The sequence below is a fragment of the Labrus mixtus genome, chromosome 8 (assembly GCF_963584025.1).
Source record: "Labrus mixtus chromosome 8, fLabMix1.1, whole genome shotgun sequence".
In the NCBI taxonomy this organism is placed as follows: domain Eukaryota; kingdom Metazoa; phylum Chordata; class Actinopteri; order Labriformes; family Labridae; genus Labrus; species Labrus mixtus.
Window position 1 is genome coordinate 15760576 of NC_083619.1, and position 24127 is coordinate 15784702.

Here is a 24127-nt window from a genome sequence, read left to right on the forward strand (position 1 = left end):
TGTTAATTATACTAATCTTTGAGCTAATCCATGAAGAAAAGGTTTCATTTATTCACCTTTAGGTGAGGAATAAAACAATTTGTCTTGTAGGTTGCATCAGTAGTTCTTGTAGATGCATCTTGTAGTTTTTGTAGTTTGCATCAGTAGTATGTTAACCACTTTCACTAACATCGTCCTCAGAACTGGATGCTCCTGCTAACCTATTAGCCCGAGATGAAACAGAGACCAGCTTCAGCGTGTCCTGGGATCCAGTCCAGGCGGACATTGATGGCTACAAGCTAACCTACAGTTCCTCTGAGGGAGATAGTAAGGAGATCCCAGTCAGGTCGGACAGCAACTCTTACACACTGACCGGCCTCAGGCCTGGGGTCCTCTACACGGTCTACATCTGGGCAGTCAAGGGAAGCAAATCCACCAGGAAGATTTCAACACAGGCTGTGACAGGTTAGTACACTGCAAACAGACAGTATTTTATTTTGGTAGTAATGTGCTACCCCTCCTCTCCATTTGGTGACATGAAATTACTATTTAAACTACTCTTTAAACAGGCATAGAAAGCAGGGATTTTATGACATACTTACAAAGTAAGCAAAAACTCATGCAGACAGGCTGCAGGTTGTGTTTTAATATGTCTCCTACCAGGCATCAAAAAGCATCACAGCTTTTGCTCTGACAATGCTGTGATGTTACTGTTGCCCGAAGCTGTCTTTCAGTAACAAGTCCCAGGTATCTCTGCAGAGAGCCTCAAACAGGTTAACATTTACTGTTATGAAACAAAGACCTTAGTCTAAGATGTGCTACATGTGACACAGGTTTGGGAAATATTGGTTCTTCAGAAGCAGTAAGTTGGTGCAGTATGTACAGATGCAGAAAAACTGCTGTCCTGAAGAAAACAAGAACTAAAGTAATTTTATTCATCAATACAGTCCAGATTTGAAGGGCCTTTTTTTTATCATTATTTATGGGACCATACTAGATACACTTGTGTTCATGGGGATACAGGAATATTATGGAGGGTAAGAGAATGCATCTGGTTTGTTTCCTTAGACCAGAGGTGAGTTCTCATCATCATCTAAAGTATTATTTAGTAACATTTAATAAGTATTAACTCAAAATCTTCCCACAATTTAAAAAAAGTATTTTAGACAAACTATAATAATCCATCACATTTTTGTGAAAGCAAGTGGACTTAAAAATTGATTTTCATTAATCTTATGATCATTTTGAATATAGAGTACACAGAACAGCAATAAGTTTTTTCTTAAAACCTTATCAAACTGTAAACTTCCCACTAAGTCAAAAGTGTATTTTTCTTTAAGTGTAAAACTTCCTGGAAACACCAACATCCTAATCTGGCAGGAAATGTTTCCCTCAGTCCAGGCAGGGTCATAGTGAGTGTCTTGCAGCCTCGTGTGGGGCTAAAATAGCAGCTGCAGCACATGGTGAATGTGTTGCTACAGGCGTATCTTTGTGTGTGCCACATGATGTGTAAAATCACCTGGGAGCTCTTAAGTGAAAGCTGGATCTTTTTCAATTAGGCAGCAAACAGCCAAGGTCCGGATTATAAACTTGTCACGTCGTAACTCATTAGAAACCATTACTGGCTGCAGACCAGCGCTGTGCTGAGCTCAGATAGGAAAGTCATTGTGTCAGAAGATATCATCTGGGATACATAAAAGCACATGTTATTACAATTGTGATTTTACTGGAGCTCGTAACAGGCACCATCAATGTGTCATTTGAAACAGTCTGAGACCGGCATCCCTGCGTTTCATAGTCTGACGATAACAATAGTACTTCTACATATGTCACTGTTAACACCATTTTCTTTTATCAAATATGGATAGTTAAGCCATTGGATGATTAATTAACCTAAACATTGCAGACTTAAAGTATGACTCTTGAATAACTAATAGATGGTGACAAACGCTTGCTCTAGTTTCATGAGCTGTGGGAGGTTAAGGCTCCTACTGTTACAGCCGGCGTCTTCATGTCAGACAAATTATTTCTGCGCCAGTCTCAGGTCAAATCTCCAGAGCATTTAATCAAGGCAGAGGATATGAGCCGCTTTATCTACAGAGGCAAACTGTTACTCTGCGTGTGGAAGGAAGTCATCTCTGTTGTGTGCTTAAGCTACAGAGAGGCTGAGAAGCTACAGTGTGACAGTAACTGAATACTTCTCCCTAAAGTAATGCGTCTGTGTTTTAGAAAGAGCACGTCATTCAAATTGTCAAATGTTTGTACTCTTTAGCAGAAGCATCAATAAATATTACAGAGAAGATTGAAATAATCATTTAGGAAGACATATTTGTTTTAATTACAGAGACTTTGTTAACCTTTAGACTCGCTCACAAGGGATATTTCCCCATTTGTGTGAAAAATAAACTTTGTACCCAGTCCAGTCCTTAGTTGACACCTGAGTAAAGATGACCAATTCGCACAGTAGACCTGTTGTTCTTGTGCTTTAATCCTTTCTGATTTACCCTCCTATCCACAGAGATTGATTCCCCCAAGGACCTGAAGGCAACAGATGTGGATGTGGACTCTGCCATTCTGACCTGGGGTTCCCCTCTAGCTGATATTGAGGGATACATCCTCACCTACAGAGACAAGGAGGGTAACATGAAGGTACTTAGCCATGAGATTTGGTACACTCAGAACAAACTCACACTCACATGTCAAACTGAGTTTGATGAGGAGGAGGAGGATGAAAACTTTGATCAACTTCTACTTCTGAGTCACAGCAGGCTGTTGCCTAATTTGACTATACTGGACCTGAAGTTCTGTTCTTACTGTTTCTTCAGTTTGAAACAGGCTGGGAGTAGAGCAAAGATGTTATTTAAAACATGTAAAACGCTGACCTCTTGTGGTCAAATGAAATTAAAGGAAAGTAATATGAAGCACATGATTGATCTCTCTCTTAATAACATATTTTGAAAGGCTTTATGAGAGTTGAACACATGTTATATCAGTCTCTTATGAACATTAAAGACAGTATCATCACTCAAACGGACAGAAATATTGCATCCCTTTCATTAAAAAGGACAGCTATGTTTGGATGTTTAAGGATGATTAACTGCAGTTGTTGCGTCTTGTTGTCAGGCTGTTGAACGGCAGCTTGGAGCCAGAGATAGCCAATTTTCTGTGTCCAGTTTGGAGACGGGAAAGAGATACACTGTGACCATCATGGCCTACAGGGGGAACAAGAGGAGCAGAGTGGTAGAGACCAGCTTTAAAACAGGTGTGTAGACTGACGTAAGCTGTCTGCTGAGTCACTTCTTCTTTCTTCTTCTTCTGTAGGTACACAGATTAAGTCTATGATTCTCTTCGATGTTATTTCATGTGATTCTCTGCTGAGAAATATGTCATCATGGTTGTCCCATTTTCTTCTCTAGTTGGTGTCACGTACCCCTTCCCCATGGACTGTGTTCAGATCATGAAGAATGGCAATAAGAAGAGTGGTGTCTACACCGTCTATATTAACAATGACCGCTCCAAACCAATCGAGGTTTACTGCGACATGGACACTGATGGAGGCGGCTGGCTGGTGAGATTAATTAAGAAACTGCACATACATTAATATGGAAACACAATTCTTTTTTCAAAAACACTTCAGGTCATAACTTGTACTTTTTATTTATTTTTTAAGTGCCATATGCATTCATCTTTATAATGTGAACACATTAAAGTAACATGCAGACAGTTTGACTTTACATCATGGCACTTCTTCTCATCCTGCCAAAGTGACTAAAGGCCTATAATAGCTTTGTTTTTTCAAAGTCTCATAAATGATCATGATAATGTCTACAAGCCATTGAGTTGTATTTTTGGGGAATTCATGGGTCCAGTGTTTTTTGAAGCTACGGACTAAGGTTCTGATTACCTTACCTGAGTACTTCTTACTAGTGCTTACCAGTTCTTGTTGCTACTGGGATTAGAGTGTTGGAAAATGGTAAACAGCATTTCAAAGCCAATAGTTTAAAACATTAGTGCACCAGCTGCTGGTAAACACTCTGAGCTCTCTGCTTTCAGATGCTCCAGCGCCGTACCACTGGCAAGCTGGACTTCATGAAACGCTGGAGGCAGTACATAGCCGGTTTTGGCAACATGACAGATGAGTTCTGGATCGGTGAGTGCTTCAAAGTTTTTCCTTTTTTGTTTTGTTTTTGCAGATATTAAAGCATGCACAACTGCACACTCTAGTATTTCAATATTCCATCTTGCTCACCCATCCTCTGTTTGGCTGCTCCCTCAGGTCTGGATAAGATATATGAGCTCACCAACACTCCCACGCAGTACGAGCTGAGGTTCGACTTGGGCCTGGGTTCAGAGAGAGCGTATGCTGTGTATGACAACTTCAAGATTGCACCGGTCAGGCAGAAGTTCAAACTCACTATTGGCAAATACAGAGGAACAGCAGGTGGGGGCCTTTTTTGCTACAAAAATCTCCCAGAAAAAAAATCCAAAATAGACTGACACTGTGGAGACAACATGAGCAACATTGGAGGCTCACATTTTCTCTCTGACACTTTACTCAAATAGAGGAGAAAAAGAGCGGGCGCGGATGGGAAAGAGACAGACAGGGGTGGGATACAGGGGTGTCTCGCGGTAGACATCATTCTGTGGAGTGTGGGAAAGCAAATACACAGCAACAGTAGGTGGGATATTTTTTTCAGGCAGTTATAGACAGCAGCTGTATGGGGAAGGTGGTATCTGAAGAAGGCAGGGCTGTGGTGAGCTTTGAAGACGGACAGATCCAGACGCACAGCAAGTGGGACGCTGTCTCTACACATACCACAGTGTGCTGAAACAACACATACTGTATGCCTCTATTTCTGGCATTTCATTACATTTCTTCCATCAGGGAGTGCATGAAGAAAAGTACTGAGCTGCAAAGGTCTGTGAATAAACTGCTGATAGAGGAACAGCATACAGCCTGTTCTTGGCAGTTTCTGATATCTCTTGTAATTGTTTTATTTTAAATTCATTCTTAATTATTCTCAGGTGATGCTATGACCTACCACCAAGGCCAGCTCTGGACCACTGTGGACAATGATAATGACATCGCACTGGGTAACTGTGCCCTGACCCACCGTGGCGCCTGGTGGTACCAAAACTGTCACCTGGCCAACCCTAACGGAATGTGGGGAGACAGCAGGCACAGTTTGGTAAGTAAGCAGGGGGGCTGTTTGTACCAAAATGTGGTTTGTGAGAGGTAAGACAGAACTGGAAATTCTAGTGGAAGACAAAAGAGCATCAATTATAAGTGTTTATAAAATGATTAAGGCTCTGAGATAAATGTAACAATGCCTTAAATAGATAAGCAAGAGCAGTACACAAAGTTGAGTGAAAACAGTAGGGGCGCTGGTGGCACAGTGGGTAGTGTGCGCGCAATTCCAATCCGACCTGTGGCTCCTTTCCCGCATGTCACTCCCCACTCTCTCTCTCTCTCCCTGATTTCCGACTCTATCCACAGTCCTATCTCTCCAATAAAGGCACAAAAAAAGCCCCCAAAATGAATCTTTAAAAACAGTAACAAAGAGTAGTAGTTGGAAAGTAATAGCAAATACATCAGCAGTCCTTTGGCAGTTACATTGAGATGTAATAAAAACTCTTGTAATGCAACAAATAATAAATGTGAGATAACATCTAATCTTAACTTAACTGTAAACTGTACAGGATAATAATGAAAAGTACAAATCTAATAGCATCTGGTATGAATAAGTGTAATGGTTATAATTCACATGGCTCCTGGTGCTGAAAAGAATATTGCATGAATATTGAGCATTATGGGTAATACGTCCTTTAATATGCCTTCAGCCTGCTGCCCCAGTACACTACAGTGTTGTCCTCTTGTATTTAGTGTTGTACTCATTCTGAATATTCTGATGTAGTTTAATGAGGGGACTTAAAAAATGAAAAATGGGAGAGTTTAATTTAGTCTTGCAGGGGAGCGAGTTCAGTCCCTGGCTTCTCCTCAATGACTAATTGTAAAAAGGGTTTATAATTGTTCCAAAAAAATCACATAAGCCTGCTACTGCAAAAAAAAACAAAAAAAAAAACAGTGCAGTGTAACCCTTGGGGAAGACTCTTCCCAGAACCGTGTTCCCGTGTTAAAGTGTTTGTTTTGCCATCAACTGAATCTGATGACTTTATAGAAAAGATCCATTGTCTGCTACCTTTAACTAGTTTTCCTGACACTACAACACTTCAACTCTTCTGGGATTTTAGAAAGAATGTTCAGTTTTTGCTTCAACAGACGAGATCTTTTTCTTTTACCAAAAGAGTCTAACTTTATAGGAATCCCTTCCTAAATATTGTCAGACATTACCCTTGAACTGTTTTGGTGTAGCGTGCTTTCACACCAACAGGGGGCACTCACAGTACTATCTGACACTACATTTGAACTAACTCAAGTACAAAACAGCAAACAGGAAAACATTTTGCCTTCACTCCATCCTTTTCAGAAAATATTATATTCTAAAAGTGTGTCTAAAGTTGTAGTTGTTAAATCAGCTTCACAAAGTTTAGGTACACTGAAGACTTTTTGTCCAAACAATATTGATCTTTCATACTTTGAAATAAAAATGCAAGAGGATCTCTGAGCTGTTGTAGTCTCTGTTTCCCTTTCTGAATCCCTTTAGCTCAAAATGTCAATAAAGCAAAAATTGAGTTTCATCGAGTGTTGCTGATACATTCTGCTGTTTGAGGATGTTTCAACACTGTGACTTATTACAAATAGTTTTGCTGCATACCTCTGCTCAATGTCAAAAGAAAAAGTTAGAAGTGTATCCTTTTGTTATAAGCTTACTCTGCTTAAATTAAACACAAAAAACTTACAAAAAGACAAAATAATTTTTGCTCACAAGGGGCTGTTATCTGGTCAGAAATCAAAGACAACATCTTGCCAGCCCACTCCTCGTTGTTTTGTTTTGGATTGTGGAGGTGAGGCAGAAATGGCCTGAATCCATCAGCAGTGATAAGAAAACACATTGCTCACGCAGCTATAAACCATAAGTGTGTTTTTACCTGGCTGATAGGGTAACAACAACAGTTATTATGTCTAAGGGAGACTGATGCAGAAGGAAACGCCGGGGGAGACCTCTGCTCTTGTCGAGATTTCATCCATAATACTGCCACTGCAGCTGTCTCCCGCCATTGTTCGTCTGAGAAATGTAATAACAGTCAAAACAAGTTTGTACTAACATGAAATGAAGCCAGAGGCTGGTATTTATTAGTGTTTGTCATGCTGCCTGCCTCTTCCTCGCTGTGTATTGTGTTTTTCTTCTTTCTCTTTTTGCTTTCTGTGATTTCTCCTGCTCTCTTCTGATTTCACGCTCTTTCTCGTTCTCAGGGAGTGAACTGGGAGCCATGGAAGGGCCACCTCACGTCCCTTGACTTCACCGAGATGAAGATCCGACCTGTGGGAGCTTTGTCCAGCAGGAAAAGACGCTCGCTGATGAGCAAGGAGAAGAGCAAAACCAAAAACCTCCCTAAGATGTAAAAGAGCATCTCCCACTAAAACCTCACAGTCATTATCAGTCCAGCATGCTAGATTTGGGTAATTCCTTTTGATATTTACGCCTGTTTGTGTCTCACCTCCTGGACACACACTCATATGTCAAACGATAAATGCTCATATGGAGTAGTAACTTATTATCTGTTCATCTATAACAGGTTGATCAGAAGGTAAAGTGGGACTGTGGGAAAGCAGCAAATGAAAACCTGAAGTTGTTTTGAAGTGTACCAAAGTTGAACATTTACGAGTTAAGTCTATCAGTTTCAATGCAGGTGTCCTTTAAAGAACTCCTGTTTCATTGATTATGGTAGTAATCTTAATTTTAAATCAGGAAGCAGTAGATTTAAGCTCATTTGGGAACCGAGAAATATATCTAATGGGCTCCTGCATTAATTTTTACTTCTTTAAAAGCCTCCGAGCAGCAGCTGAGGTTATTTGTATTATAGGTGTTCATTGTATGTCCTATGAAGACTCTTGAGTAGCAACTTTTTCTGTGTATAGTACGATTGTCATAACAAAATAAATGTGTTGAAAAAGTGTAAAAAATTGCTTGTGTGAGACGTTTAATGAGTTAGCACTCACTCATGAGTTCACTGCTCCTGAGGCTGGCTGCCTGTCACGCTATCTTAATACTGTTGCTTGATTTAAACATTTAGTTTAATGAATATAAAATAAATGTATCTGTGATCTATGACATTTTTTACTGAGATTTTTTTTTAAACTGTGAAAGCTTGTTGTTAGGGAGGAACCCAGAAGACACAGACACAGATGTAATTGAAAGGTTTGAAGGAGATTTATTTCGGGGCAGAGTGCTGAGTGGTTTGTTCTGAGAGATGAAGTCTGAGTAATTTTGACACTGATGATGTTCCATAGATGGACTTGACGTTCTTATACTGAAGCAGATGAGTTAATGAGTAGGTGTGAGATCCAGCCAGGTGCTTGATTGCACAAGCCACACCCTCCAGAGAGATGGGAGACAGGAGACAGGCGCACACACACACACACACACACACACACAGACACACAAACATAAGCTAATATCTCTTCAGTTTAAATACTAACTTCAACAGATTGTCAGCTTATTAAAACAACTGTCATCCAGTTTATTACATTGAATTAACGTAAAAAATGTACCTTATAAACCAAACAAGATTAAATCAAGTCCAATATATGTTGTTCAAATATTACTCACAGCCAGATTACTTTGGCATTCCTCTACAGTCTCATTCAGACTAATGTAATCTGATTCAACACCATCTGATATCTTCAGTATAGTTTTCTCCAAAAGTAATGAGATTACTTACAAACAGTTTGTGTTATCAGATAACAGTAATCTGATTCGTTTTATGATTCAATAATAGTCTTATTTATATTAATATCAACTGACTCAGTGCAGTATTAAATCTTTCATGTTGTGTGTATTGTCTTATCAATCAATCTTTATTTGTATAGCGCCAATACATGACAAATGTGATGTAGAGACCTTTTATAAAGATCAGGTAAAAGACCTTACTGTTTGTGCTATTATTTATTAAGGCCAAACATTAATCCATCATGTGCACTAAAACAACATTTAGCAAAGTTACAGTGACAAGGAATAACTTCCTTTTAAGAGGCAGAAAGCTCGAGCAGAACCAGACTCATGATGAACAGCTGTCTGTTGAACTGTGCTGGGCTTTAATTATGGGATAGAGGGAGAGGCAGGAAGAAGGACAGAGACGAGCAGAGCAGCAACAAAAAGACAAAAAATATTACAACCGTTTTGACAAAACAATCCACGTTTCATGACAGCCCCATAAAATACCTTTTATCTCTGTCAATAAAAGTTTGGAAATTATTTTTTTGGAAGATATATTATAGCTACAATGTCAGTAATAATTGTAAAAGTATGTGTCGTTATTATGCTTTCACGCTGCTTTCACGCTGTCACATCACATCATTTTGTGTCAGACGAGCCTTAGAATGAAAATGGACGTCTGTCCTGCTTTACATTAACTCTTGGGACAGCTCCCATCAATCAATGTTATGTGTCCAGTTCAAATGTCAATAAGAGGGAAGTTTGTTTGTCCCATCATCAGAACCTTAATGACCAAACTCTAATGTCCAATCCGGAAACTGACAAGCAGTCAGAGGTCATTAATACAGCTCTGACCTTCACTTTATAACATCATTACTTTTTGTTGTAACTATTACAGACTCTGTCCGTCTATGTGACAAGGACAGAGCACATCAATCACCCCTTCTGCTAATCTGCCAAAATTGATGTAGTCACTGCTACTCGTAAAATGTTCATGCATTAAAATTTTATTCAAGCCTTCATGGCCAGGAAGTTTTGTTCTACCAGACCTCTATCAGGATTTTCAAGATCAGAATAAAGAAATTTAAATCACGAATATTCCTTTGTTAATTAAAAGTAACCTCAAACTAACATTAAAGCTTCTTGTTCCTTTATATGTCATACATTGACATGATAAAAAATGAAGACTAGTAGAAATAAATGACTAAAATTCAGCTTTAGTGCTTTATAATTCACTGTATGGATCAATATAGAAATAACACAGCCAATGCCCACAACCATGTTACTTCTTCTGTGAGGCAGCAAGGTGTAATTAGCTTTTGGCTAGATGCTAACACCAGTATGCTAACATGATCATAACAAAGAAGTTTGCCTATGACGATAGCTGTTTTAAAGAATAATTTTGCATAATTTGTTTTTCATGAAGTGCTAATGGCACTGCTGAACAACAGCTTAAAGGTCCTATATGTAACTTTTTCCGCGAAAGCTCCAGGAAGTGACGTTATATACGCGTTCTGGATGTCCTCCTCACTCCGCTCCGCTTAGAGAGCTCAACAGTAGTGCCTGCCGAGACTGTCGTTTGTAGGATGGAGAGTGATTCTAATATAGAATCAGTTAGTAAAAAATAAACGACCGGCCTCTAGCACAACACAGCCTCCTTCACGGACTTGGACACTTACCTCCTCTGTAAACATTATGCCGGTAAATATCCAGTGTTTTGCGGACGATGATGAACGAGCACGCCAGCGAGAGCGAGCAACAGGCTACCGGTGCAGTTCGCCTAACAGTCTCTGGTGTCACTACAAACACTGTATTTTTGAAAGTTACATATAGCCCCTTTAACTACAGAGTGCAGTTTGGTCAAAATGATTGAGTCAACCATTCTTACGTCTTGAATCTCTTTGTTATCAGGAGGAGAAAATACAGTTTTTAGTAAAACCAGATAATGAGAACTTATGTGCTTCAATATGTTGACTCTTTTTAAAATAACTCTTGGCTCAGAATTGTTAACCATGTTCATCAAAGCACATTGGCTACAATCAACCTTTAAAAAAGGGGGGAAGTCATGATTGACAGCTCTGCAGACCAATGGGGCTCCTGCAGAGTTCACTGACGTCACTAGCCGGATATCTTGACATTTGGCTTCACAATGACGATGAGAGGGAGTAAAGACTCACCCTCCACCTTTATACACTATCAGTGTAATAAACGGACTCTGCCATCACTCAGACCATTAACAAACACAAGATGTCAACAACAATCAGTAGGTGAATGATTTCCTTCTCAAAGTCTCCCCATAATGTGAAATGACTGCAATTATTTGACAAAGTAATCAACTTATCAGCTTTTCCAACAACATCCCTGTGTCCCTCAGCAGATAGAGTGAGCTTAGATTGTATTTTCAGTTTTCAGTATGAATCAGTTATGAAACTTGGGTGACACTTTACAATAAAACGGCGCCATCAGTGCTAACACTCAGTTGATTGTGTCTGCGTAGAGCTTCAGAGTTTCAACACTACAACACTTTCATCACACTGAATTGAGCAACTATACTCACAGGGACGGATGTCTGGTTTCATAATAACAGCTTCCCAATTCTGTATCTCATAATCTGCAGACTGCAACAGCTCACTTGCTGTCTGGGCAGAAACTGTTCCCATCGTTCAAACTCTAAATATACGATGCAATCTATGGGGATAAAATTGCGACACTTCAGGATTTGGATTCATTTATTAAAGGTTAAATGAGGCAGTGAAAAGAAAACATAGTTTGGTTGTTTATTTATCAAAATCAAATAAGGGTGTCAGAAGGCTCCATACTGCATAGAATTTGGCAGCAAATCTGTCAAGTAAAGTATATTTTTTTCTCAACATTGAAATGAAATGTCTCATGAAAGCTCATTGATGCGAAAGACTTTTTCAGCCACAGTGATTGCAAATTACTTTAAGGAGATTGGTTCCTGCAATTTCTGAGAGGTGAGTGGTTTGCTTTGTGCCAGGATAAACAGAGAGCAGAGAACAGTCTGCCGTTTCTCTCCCATATACTCTCCCCCTTGTTTTGTTTTATACAGTTATATACAGTACAGACTTGCAGACATACACATCGGGCTGCCCCTTGTCACTCAGGTTGACGCATTAATGCCTTGGGACCTGTGTGATGTATTTTTTCCACAAGGGAAGCTGGTAATGTTGTAACAAGGGAGTGGTTGTTTGAGGGGGTGGAGTGTGAGCAGTTCATGGAAAGAGAGACGTTCTGACCAGACAGAGAGAAGGAGAAGAGAAGAGAAGTCTGATTTGACTTTTTTTTTTTACAAATAAAAACTGTCTCTCTGATACGAGAGCTCAAACTTGTCTCTGACTCATGGCAAGTTAATGCTGCAAAATCTTGAGCATTCAGTAAAGCTATCTAAAACGGGGGACTCCTAGTGGTCTGTCCTAGCACGTCTTTGGAAAGCTTTTGAAATATAATTATGTTGCAGTACATTTGTTGTGTTGTCTTTGACTTTATTGGAAATGACAGGAGATGAAGAGGAGCATGACATGTGACAAAGGTCCCCTTTGCTGAAGTGAAACTAGAAGACGTTGCTTTTTAGGTGCTTCAGGACACCTATTTTTTTTAAATTATCTATAGATAAATTAAAACTATGGTGATGAAAAAGAGCTTAAACGTTGGGGGTATAAAGAGCTAAAAGGTGACTTGAATGTGACTCTTGTGTACAGGAGGTGTCACAGAGTACAGTGACACCACTTTCATTCAGCGAGAGGAAGTAAACTATAAAAATCCTGTCAACACATTCAGTGTTGTTTACGTTTCGTCACATCTTGGCTCTGCACTCCAGTGATGAAAATCTTTTTTTCAGGGTGTTGGATACACTTTTTTTCCACTCCACATATACTCAAAAGAAGAGAAAGTTATGAAAGATCTGTCTCAAAGTCACCTCCAGCCTAAAAGAGAGACATAAACAAACGTGTTGTTTTCATTCTGATAAGTAAGTTATGCTAATACTTTGACAACAGTGAACATCCACCGCAGGTTAAGAAACAACTTTTGTGAGACGGAACAAATTTCCCAGAGTGCATGTCTGAGCCTCATTTTTTGTAAAAGATGAACCGTTCCTGAAGCCAAACTGATTACTTGCATCAAAGACTGCTCGGCTACGGCCATCAAACCAATGATGAAAATTACATGTTCATGAAGATCACCAGAGGCAGCAGGGTTTATCAAATGCTCTAACTTAGCAGCTTTCAGGTTTGTTAAATATGTACGAAGTGTATGGCAAAAGTAATTTCCTTCCAACCCCTTTTATAAACATATTTCCATAATTTATTGCAGATCATGTTGATGTCAGTTGCAGTTTGAAACCATGCAAAACAGATGCCATGCTTTATTGAAATGCACTTCAAACAGATATAGCTCTTTGGGGTTTTTTTCTTTCTTAATTTTAAAGTCAATTATTTCAAGTCATGTGGTCTCAAACATTTTATCAGGCTTCCAGAATGAAAAGAAAGTATTTCCTATAGAAGGGTGTAAATATTGAATTTGTGAGCATATTTCTATGTTTGAGCAGCCACGTTGTAAGAAGAGGCTCATTTAATATTTGACATGGTAAGACATAGAGATGATGACTTTATGTCAAGATGTAAAGGGTCTGTTAACTCACTTTATATTGAAAAATAAAGAAAATGAGATTCCGCAATGCTTGTAAAAATACTTCATATTTCTTCCTGTCAACCTCCACATTGTGCTGTCCTTTATCATGTTTCCATAGATGTCAGAATAAATTATGCATACAGAGCTACCAACAAAGCCAGCCAGGCTCATAATGATAAAAAAACACCTCTGCATTTTTCAACTGTGAAACAACAACAAAAAAACCTAAACAAACAATGTCATGCATAATTGGATGGGATCAAAAACATGCTGCTATCGTCAAGAAAAGTATCTAAGAAGGGAGATTTGTAGTTAAACATACGACAAATCCTTAGAGCTCTGTTTCCTCTGATCACAATAAAGGAGAAGATCATATACCCCACCTTTTGACACGTGCTGATTGACAAACTCGCTGGAAAATAAATCATCATCTGTTCAAAGGGAGAGAAGTAGGAACACAGAGAGAAGATCACAAACACAGCTTAAGTGTTAATAAGAATAGTGCGGACAGGGGAATGTGTTACCAGAAACCAAGTGATCTCATTGTTGAGGTTGACACTTCAGTATCGTTATGTATTTCTAGAGCTTGGCTGTAAAAAAAACCAAAGTATGATGCTGATTTCCTGCCTGTCTTTATGCATGTCTTTTTAACTGCTTAACCCACAAGTAGATTTCTACTTTTGCAAATACTCCAAATAACTATTTTAACCACCTGATAGACTTTATTTATCATTAGTATATAATCCTATCATTTGTATATTAGCGACAACATGAGAACAAGCCATTCAACAGATCAGGTTGGGAAGTTCATTTTCTAAATACTTTCAGAAACTAATTTTTACTCGAGTTAGATTAAAAAAAACTGTACTCATAGTATACAGCTACAACACAGTCTCCCAGAAATACAGGAAATGACCACGACCGCTTAACCCTGCGGTATGGTTGTCGTGGGTAATAATGTGCATTAAAAGGACTTGCGAGTGCAAAAAAGCGTTCCTGCCAAAGGTGTGAAAAGATCACAGTTTGGTTAGGTGGAAGCAGAAAAACTAGTTAGGCAGATGATAAAAAGATTGTCGTTTGAGTTAAAGTAAGAACCAACATCAGTAAAGCTACTTATGTAAGGTACTTAACATAAGTAAGTTATGTGACAGAAATAAATAAACCAACGTTAACTTTTGGTCAAACACGGGTCATTTGAAATCCCTTGTGTTACAATTCTTTTTTTCAACCTCTCAGTATCCCTCTTCATACTTTATCACCTGACTTTCTAGAATATTGGTGTGTACAGCACAACAGTGGATGATAATTGACTTTTCATTGGCTGTGTTAATAAATCACAAGCTCATACTTCACACATGTACCTCCTTCCCTAAGCTATGTAATGTGGTGTGAAGAAGCTGTAGGCATGTCACATATTTCTCTGACACCAGGTTGACAATAAACCTGCCACAAGCTAGCTTAGCCTAGCATAAATACTGCAAGCAAGGGAAAAAAGCTTGCCTGGTTTGTCAATATTCAATTGATAGTTAACACCCATAATGCTTAAATTGTAATGCGTTCATCAGTCATTAACATGTAAGTTTGCAGGAGAGGTTATGTGTAAGATTACGTCCTGGAGTCTTCTTCCTGGCCATAGTCAATAAATAACCTGACAACAATCGCTATAAAAGGTCAATTTATTTATTAAGCCTTCTTCTTATTATTTTACTTTTAAATGAAAAGCACATGTGTTTTATTTCGACATTGACAATGTCTGTGCAGTTGCCCCGCCTCCATTTTTTGTGCTAAGCTAAGCTAATTGGCGTTTATGTCTGTCTTCACTTTCCATTCAGATTTCAATTTTTATTTTTAGACTTATCCTCAGAACAAGTGTGGGTTTTCCTTCCAGAATACAAATTTACTAAAAAACTCCCCTACAAATACAAATACAAACCACAGGACATGTTCAGCCAGCCCTGGGACTCGTGAGTTGTTATTTCTTGGCACCCTCTCAGTTTAGGCAATAGCACTTATTAGTCATCATGCGTAGCAGCAGAGATTCTTATTTTGCAGGGTAAGCTTTCAAATTAAGCCCAACAAGTTGAGTTTCTCTTTCTTTGAACATGAACCAGAGGAGACAAGCACAAATGTCCACATGGGAATGCATCTGTCTGTACTGTAATGAAATGAGCAGGGCCTGTTTTCCCAGCAGCACTTGAGCTTGCTCAACTTAGTGCCAATGTAAGCTAATGCATAAAGATGAATACACTACTGAGACACTTTTGCTTAATTGGCCTTTGGGATGTCATATACTTAGAAATAAAAAAAAAACAGCAATCAGACTCAATCCACTTGAAGCACAACACATTCCTTTTTGAACGTGATAAAACATTTTTTTTTTTAATTTAAATGATTTCAAATCTGCTTTCTTTAAACCTTATTTATGTGACTACATTAATTCATGAATGTATTTCAAATGTCATTGAAAGGCTTCTTCACAATTCCAGACCAGCATTACTGGTACTGAGAATTACACTTACAGGAACATCACCTCAGAGACTTATGGCGGTTAAAACAGCAACAACAAAAATAACAACTCATGAGATAAAAAATAAAAGAACTTGATGTCAGCATTGCTCAGTATTTGTTTAAATAAATCTTTACAATTCTCAGTGCTTTTTTGACAAAAAAAAGTATGAATTAAATGTTTTATTTTCTAATCATCTAGATCTTACGTTCCATACATGTGGTACTAACAATTAACCACAATAATCTTATTTCAGTACAATTGCTTAAAATGGAATCAAAAACTAACTCTGCTGATGTTAGTTGTTGACATGCACATAATGAAGAAAACAGAAGTGACTGCAAACATAATCAGTGCCAGCTTCATTTGTGCTGTTTGCATCCCTGATAAATGCAAACACAGATACAACACAATAGGCTACAACCATCTCACCAAATATATTCTAAATAACGCCTCAAAAACATCCTTGTCTGTTGTGTTGCAGAAATAAATGGTCACCTCTTAAAGCTGTCAGACTTCATAGGAGCATTTGAAGAAAGTGCACAAAATTTACTCATCAAAAGATTTCATAAAAACTGACCTAGATAAAGGAACAAACTTTAATATGATTGTTCTATAATTTTATTAAGATCTGTCATTTAATCAAGAAGTAATGTCAAATTCTATTTCCCCTTTATGGAATTAGAACTCTGCCTTTAAAGGTCATTATACCCCTGAATGGTAAAACACTCTCATATATTCAAAACTAAGAGAAGTGCCTCTCCTGTGGCTAACACTTCTTAATACTAAAAAAGTAGAGTAAGCGCAGAAAGGTTTCTCTCTGTGTCCTGTAAGTGAAACTTTTCAGAAGTCAGAGGCTTTAACTTTGTGAGAGTCAATCAGCAGCCTAGAGTGTGAAGAGTAGACACCATTACAGAGACGTTTGAACGCTGGGCTCGACTTAAATTGGCTCTTTTTCCCAAATACAGACCATGTGGATTTCACATGGGAGCTGTAAGAACAAAGTGCTCTCAATAACACTGTACTTTCTCTCGCTCTCTAACACACACACACACCTTCCTAATGCCCCTCACGCGACACACACACACTCGTGCTTGCACACACACATTTACAGGTATGTCTATGCCTCTTTTAGCATAATGCGCCCTTTATGTACCACACATTAAAAACGTATACAAAAGGTTGTAAACATTGTCCATAAAGACATCATATGAATACAAAAGTGACAAGATTCTGTACATTGTTTACATGTTGTTGACCTGTTATTCACAAGTCCCAGTATGCAGTCCATCAGCTAAAATAAGTTCTTTAGCCTCCTTAGATTCCAAAATAGTTTTAGATCTTTGAAACTCTCCATCATATCCTCTGCCCAACTGACCCAGGATCAGCAATCCCAAACAAACAGCAAAGGCATCCTTTCTACACCATGGCCAGAGCTACCCTGTCAGGTGTCATAGGCTCCGTCTTAACAGAGATCCACAGGTCGTCAGTATTATTTGTCGAGTTCTTCTTCTTCTTCGTTTCTGACCTTGCCGTTGCCATGGTGTCCCTGCAGCAGCAGCAACAGCATCTGTTGGCATAGCGACAGCAGCAGCAGTGACAGCACACCACCAGAGTAGTTAGGAGGACGAGCAGGGGGAGAGCGAGGAGGACGATCAGGCACACCGTGTTGTAGACGCCCTGGTTGTGTTTTTCTGTGGCGAAGCTCCACAGTTGGTTGAAAAAATCCTGGATGCTGTCAGTTTTTCCGTCCATGGCGTTCAGATACAGAGTGGTGGCTCCTTTTAATTGAGTCTGTCTGGTGGTTGTAAAGTTTTAATAAATCCTTTAGAGAGTTTTTGAAGTTTGAAAGTCAGTAAATGTGCATATGAGGCTGCTGGAGACACCAAGATGATTAAGATACGGTGTTCAATTAAGATAAAAGTCCTTGTATGTAATCAGAATCCAGCTTTGAACTTCATCAACAAATCCAACGGCTGTCAGATGAGATATTTCTGGTGACTTGAACTTTCACAAGCCAGTTTTGATGCCTGTGTCTCTACGTACCTAATAGGCCCATGTTATCCTGTGTTGAGTATGTTTTAAAGTAACACTGTAAACATGGAGGAAGCCTCTTTCCTTTAAGTGTCCCACAAGGTTGTTTTCAAAGCCAAAGGGTTCTTTAAACAAATCCAAAAGACCAAAAGCTCACTGTGTTTACGGCTCGGTTTATTGTGAAATCTCCAAGTTGTGATGTTTCTAATGTGGCAACAGGACAAAAAAGTAAAGTTTGTTTATGCTGCTTGGCCCTCACCAAAGTGTTTTCTTGCTCTTTGTCTTCTTCTCCAGAATCCTTTTATCCGCCTGCCCTTTGGCTTTCGTCTTAGATGCAGAGAGGTGGTCCGATTCAGACGATTCTGCGGAACTAAAAGAAAAAAAGAGAGGAAGTGAACAAAGACAGAAATTTGGTTTCTTGCAGACAGCTCGTCTACATCCGCCCGCTTTTCCTTCCCTGCCTCCAATCCATCTTTCTGTCTCTGTCTTTAACATCTCTACTCCTGCCCTCCTCCTCCTCTTGTCAATGTCAGTTTCAGATTTTCAGCCTTCTCCTCATTACTGCAGAGGAGTCATTCAGGATTCAGGGCAGCTCTCGCTTCGAGTCCCGCTGAGGAAGACAGGGGCGAAAAGGGAGAGCGAGAGGGAATTGAGGGAGATAGTGTCTGAGGAAAGGCCAGACAGAGATAGAGGGCACCAATCTTTCTAAGAGTCCCGCAGAGACAGAGAGTGTGACAGAGCGACAGGGATAAGAGGTGAGAGGTAGACCTGCTGCTAGAGATTCATCTGAATATATTCGTCTAATGGATCCCATTGGAGGAGACGGATGGGACCCGGCTCAACTTTTCATAAATGTCTGATTGTAACACTTAACTCTGGCCTGAGATGAAATCTCCTCTTATAGCTCTCCTGGAGAAGAAAACATGGTGTGAGGTGCTTCAATTTTTATAAATGGTCTGATAAAGAGAGGTTAGTCTTCAAAAATAAAAGCCAGAAAAAATTTGTATTTTCTTAATTAATTTAGTTGGAGGCCTTGAGGCAAAAACTTTATCTAACTGGTGTGAAATAACAATGTTTTGTTCATGGCTTCTAGCACTATTTGACATACCAAACAATATGTGTAACCCAAAGCTACTTAGTTCCTCTGTATGCTAGATGCAAAAGAGAGAAAGATCTCACTTGTGTTGTGTCTTTGTCAGAGAGAGAGGGAATGGAGGGGTGCACCTGCAGGTAGACTTGGCATGGCTGTCTCTGTGCTTTCCATTACATGTGTTAAAACGGCTTACCACACAGGCTTGCTAACTTCCCTCCTGTTCGTTTGCTCGACAGGAAGCTGAGCTCTGTGAACTGGCAGCAGAAACGTGAAAGTGTGAGATGAGTATTAAGAGTCTCAACAATCTAAATAAATCATCACACTTGATGTTGCTATTTGTTATTCTTTGCCTGGCTTAACAGAACCGTAAAAGTAACTTCTTTGGGTAAGATACACATAATGTTTTAAGCATACAAATGTACAACTGCACATAACATCCTTAAGTTAATGAAATACGTTGAATAAAACATCATCTGGCTAAAAATGTCTCTTATCTTTTTATCCCTTACATGAGCTGTGTCAATTTACGATGCGCGACTTGTTTTAAATGTTGCGGCCGAAAGGAATTGTGGGGCGGCATATCTCATCTCCTTTGGTAAAGGATGGTCCAGTGTATCCTATGCTAAAGGAGGTTATAAAGGAAGCACTGACCCGCCTTTCCTTAGCTTTTAGAGAATTCAAACAGCTCTTATCATGGCCGCCACTTAAATGCTTCCGGGTCATTTCACTCAGTTAGGAACCTTCCTAAGCAAAAATGACAATTCGAACACACCCCATGTGCCAAGCATAGACTGAATGTTCTTAGCATATAGACATAATGTTCTTAGCATAGACTCAATCTGCATGTGTTTGGAATTTCTTGAAGTCACTTTAGAATAAATATGATTATTTTATTTAAATTCTGTGACAATAAAAAAGTATCCCTTCTCCTTATTCATCTTTAGAAATGTGTTTTTAATTTTCAAGTGGAATTGTTAGTAATATAAAATTGCATATTTTTCCTAATAAAAAGTGACGCACATATTATCTTACTAAATTACGTTTATTATTTGTGTCAAATCGATTTAAATTGTCCATATTTGTATTGGGATGTATCATTACATACAATTAAACAACAATCAAACTACAGCTTTAGAACGTCTCTGCAAAATAAGCAACAAAAAAGTGTAAAAATAGTTTTCAAGAATCTCATGATTTTTGTGTTTCTGTGTTTGTGGAGCTTTTGTGTCTTTACTTTTTGTTTTCCTTTTTTAATTGCATTGTCAAGAACAGTCAACAGAACACTAAAATAGTTTATGTATTGCCAAAATGTTTTTTTTTTGCAGAAATTACAACTTTTTTGTGAATCAAAAAATGAAAATATAAAAATAAATCATCAAGACAAACTTGGAAAATAAATCATGATGTCTATAAACATGTGATTTAATATCACAAAGGCTGAATTTACTGATGTGTTTTTTTGTGTCAAGCTTCAAAACATTTTTGTATGAAAACAACATGCTGCACTGTAGCCTTTGTACATTGTTAGGAATCACAATGTCTATGACACATTATTCTGGATTATGCTGTCGGTACATGTTGTTGTGATGAGCTTGGCCGAGCAACACCTTTGTGTACACTCTGAGCTTCCTAACATTATGAAAACAGCATTGACACAACAAACCAGAGTCACAGAGCAATAAGTCTGCTGGAGAGAGACAAAGGCCCGAGAGCAGCACAGAGGTGTGAGGAGATGACTACTAATGTATCAGCAGCGAAGTCATTAAATGGAATAGAGAAGTCACTTAGTGTTATTAATATTACAGTCCCAGGAAGAATGAGATCATCGTATGAAGTTTCTTGACACTGTCGTCAGCGTTCACACTTACCAGCAGGGAAAATATTAAAGTTCATAGTCAAGATAGAAATAGTTTTTTTATTAGAACTGATTATTTTCCACCCTAGTAAGTGATACACTTGCATGTCTCCCTCTCTGCAGACCATTCGCATTACTTTAAATCAATGTTAATCCAATATTTTGTGATTTGGTAAAAAAGAGGTCAAGAGAATTCAGCCCTGTTTATACAAAATATGGACTCTTAATACATATCAAATATTTCACTGGTTCATATCATCTCACTGAGATGCCTTTCTGAGTCTCTGGCCAGGTCCTTCCCTTTCTCAAGGCATTGTGCTCCTGCAGCCATTCACATACAGGAAAAGGTCGTTTCTGGGGCATACAAAGCCAGGAAGGGGCTGAGAAAAAATGTTATGATTGCACTCAGTTAGCCCCTGCTGCTTTTTAAGGAACATGTGCGACCTAAAAGACAAAGTTGTGACAGAAGGCAAGGCAGGAATCTTTAATGAGTTGCCCCGAGCACACGGTCAGAACAGATCCCTCATCTATTGGTATTGATACTCAGTACATGGACAGTTTGACTTGAGTCAGCCACCGACAAACAATTTTAGCCAAAGTTGTTTGTTATTTTTCAGTGAAAATATGATCCATCTTAAAGATAAACTGAGATACTTTGGCCCTACTGATAGTCTGGAGTCATTGAGTTTTTCACATTGAGCAGGAACAAGCACAAGCCAAGACAGTTCAGACTTTGGTCAACTTAATTCCACCTCAAATAAATATGCAAAATGGACGCCATATTTACTGTATGAGCAGGAGGAGGGAAATATTTTTGTGAAACTAAAACCAGCATCCATAACTGTTCTTTAAAGAGCCAACGAAAATAGCAACAGGGGCTATTCAATGTTGCAGATTCATCATGTGCACAAATAAAGTACATTTTCACTTTCAAAAGACTAAGATTTTTTGATACTTTTGCTGTTGGAAAAGTCAACAAAATATCTGAAGGGAAATGTAACAGTGACGCTTGGCTGCGCTCAAACGGGCAGGAAGAAACTTGTCAGTATATTGTTGCAAATTGTCAAACATCCTGTCAAATCTAACCAATGCCTGAACGTCATTAAGATTTCTTTTGGGCCAAAGAGGCAGCAGTAGTTTTGCCGTTGTTTTTTCCCCAATCAAAAACACAACAAAGCTCCAACAGCTAGTATAAACCACTTCTTAAACAGTTTCAAAGTATTTGAAGTTGCCGGCTCTTTAGATCTCTTTGAAAAGCAACACCTTACCCTGTAGGCACATGTGAAGTGTCAGGTCAGATCTCCCCTCCTGTCTGATCCAGTCAGCTGCTCAAACTTCTGCTCCTTCTGTTTTGGCATATGGCTTCTCCTCTGTTCTGGTCCCCCTTACCCAGACATCTTGACAAGTCTTCACTTTCTGTTCCTGTTTCCCTCTCTGCCCTTGTTACGTCTACTCTCTCTCTCTCTCTCTCTCTCTCTCTCTGTCTTCTGAACATGTGTGTGTGTGTGTGTGTGTGTGTTTTGGTCACGTCACTGAACCCTGCCCATTTTGTGTAAGAATGGGACCTCTGTCTGTGCTTGTGTGTTTCCTTCGCAGAGAGGTGGAATCTTGAGGTTTCTTTGCTTCACTCACACATGCGCTGAATGATGTCAGACAGGCTGGGAAAGTTAGGTAAACTGAACATTTATTGAATTCGTAAGAACCTTAAGATATAAAAGGAAAGGCTCTCCACCACACATTCTTACAACAGTTTCATTTTGCAGAATAACATCTGAAACAAACAGAACTCCGCCCATCTCAGTGTCCTAAAATATCAACAAAAAGAGGAAATGAAAGCTGTGAGCATGTGTAGTAGGTACTGTACCATCAGGTGAGAGTTGGGATATGAGGTTATGCGTAGTGTACACATATTCACACACACAAACACACTTACCATGCCTGTGGCGTTGTGGTCAATACCCTTTCAGTTCAGTCATGCAAAAGAGGATTTTTATTCAAGAAGGACAAAAAGAGGAAAAAAGTGTTCTTCTGACACTGAGTCTCAGTCTATTTACTCTGCACTAAAAGGGTGAGTGCACTGACTCGAATACTGTTCATGTACTTACAAACTGTATGATGCATACTTGTAAACAGATAGTACAAAAGGCCTTGGTGCTATTTAAAGGGTGGTTAATACAGGGCTTGTATAATCACTATATTAAACCATTATCAAGTTTCTTTAAGTTTATATTTGTCTTCTATTTTTACAGAGCAATTCTTTCAATGCAGCTATTCAGCACTTTAAAACAATAAAGAATGAATAATTTCTTTGTAGATGCTCTCTTTGTCGAGGAGAAAATATTTAAAATAATGATTCATGTTCGGCCAAGTTAAAAAAAACTCCATCTGAACTGAAGTGAGATCAAAACTGATACTTTATAATGATCTTCTGCAGCTACAGGGAGTGGAATTTGTCCGACAATCTCAACAAACACACTTTACAGCAATGTGACTGGCTGAACATGCAGTGTGTTTTTTCATAGCTGTGGGGCATCGTGACATGAAAATTGATGAGACGAGCCTCACCATGTCTGTAGGTGTGTCTGAGCCATTTCAGACAAATAACAACCACCGCCCACGCACACATACACATGCAGGACTGACACAGAGGGTGCTGCCTGACAGGAGGAGTGTGTGGTGCTACAGTGAAGCTCTATCACAGCTGCTACTGAGGCTCTATGGTGTCCAGTCACCTGGAGTGCAGTAAGTGTTGATTAATGACTGGAGTGCAGCAACACTTTTCTTGATAGAAGTCCTTCTTTACTGCAGTTTATATGAAAGCCATTTCACTGCATGTTTCATCGGCTGCTTTTGATTGCTTCTGCAGATGTTTATGGAAGGTGAAGTCACAGTTTCACTACTTAATGCACAAATACACAGTTTTATGCCTGCAGGGTAATTTTGAAAAAAAAAAACACCCTATATTTAATCAATTTTCAACTATTAAAGACATCAAGACTGAGCTGAAAAAGCTGTTGGATTTTATGCCACAAGGTCTACTGCTATTAAAAAACACAAGTGGTGACCTTGAAAAAAGAGTAGTAGTTTGTAGATAAATGAATGAAGAGGGAAACTTGTTTCACATTTTGCAGTGTCCTCAACTGATATTTACTGGCATAACAGCATTGTATCTT

General features: G+C 38.9%; 2 protein-coding genes across 5 annotated transcripts in view; one reads left to right on the plus strand and one right to left on the minus strand.

The window, feature by feature from the left end:
* Nucleotides 1–7726, plus strand: part of tnn (tenascin N) — a 37784-nt gene extending 30058 nt beyond the window's left edge. For 2 of the 4 annotated variants that reach the window (XM_061044652.1, XM_061044653.1), the window contains 8 exons: nt 181–444; nt 2498–2628; nt 3103–3241; nt 3396–3547; nt 4033–4129; nt 4256–4420; nt 5005–5168; nt 7355–7726. In XM_061044652.1, the coding sequence (XP_060900635.1) occupies nt 181–444; nt 2498–2628; nt 3103–3241; nt 3396–3547; nt 4033–4129; nt 4256–4420; nt 5005–5168; nt 7355–7504 (1262 nt within the window). In that variant the 3' untranslated portion in view covers nt 7505–7726. The remainder of the gene's footprint in view (nt 1–180; nt 445–2497; nt 2629–3102; nt 3242–3395; nt 3548–4032; nt 4130–4255; nt 4421–5004; nt 5169–7354) is intronic. The other 2 variants (XM_061044654.1, XM_061044655.1) reach the window with 1 other exon arrangement.
* Nucleotides 7727–15130: 7404 nt separating this feature from the next.
* Nucleotides 15131–22404, minus strand: LOC132979129 (uncharacterized protein KIAA0040). Its single transcript, XM_061044658.1, has 2 exons — nt 22223–22404; nt 15131–18376 (listed from the first exon to the last, which is right to left on the minus strand). Exon 2 carries the CDS (start codon nt 17725–17727, stop codon nt 17392–17394), a length of 336 nt encoding a protein of 111 aa, XP_060900641.1. The 5' UTR covers nt 17728–18376; nt 22223–22404; the 3' UTR covers nt 15131–17391.
* Nucleotides 22405–24127: the final 1723 nt, after the last annotated feature.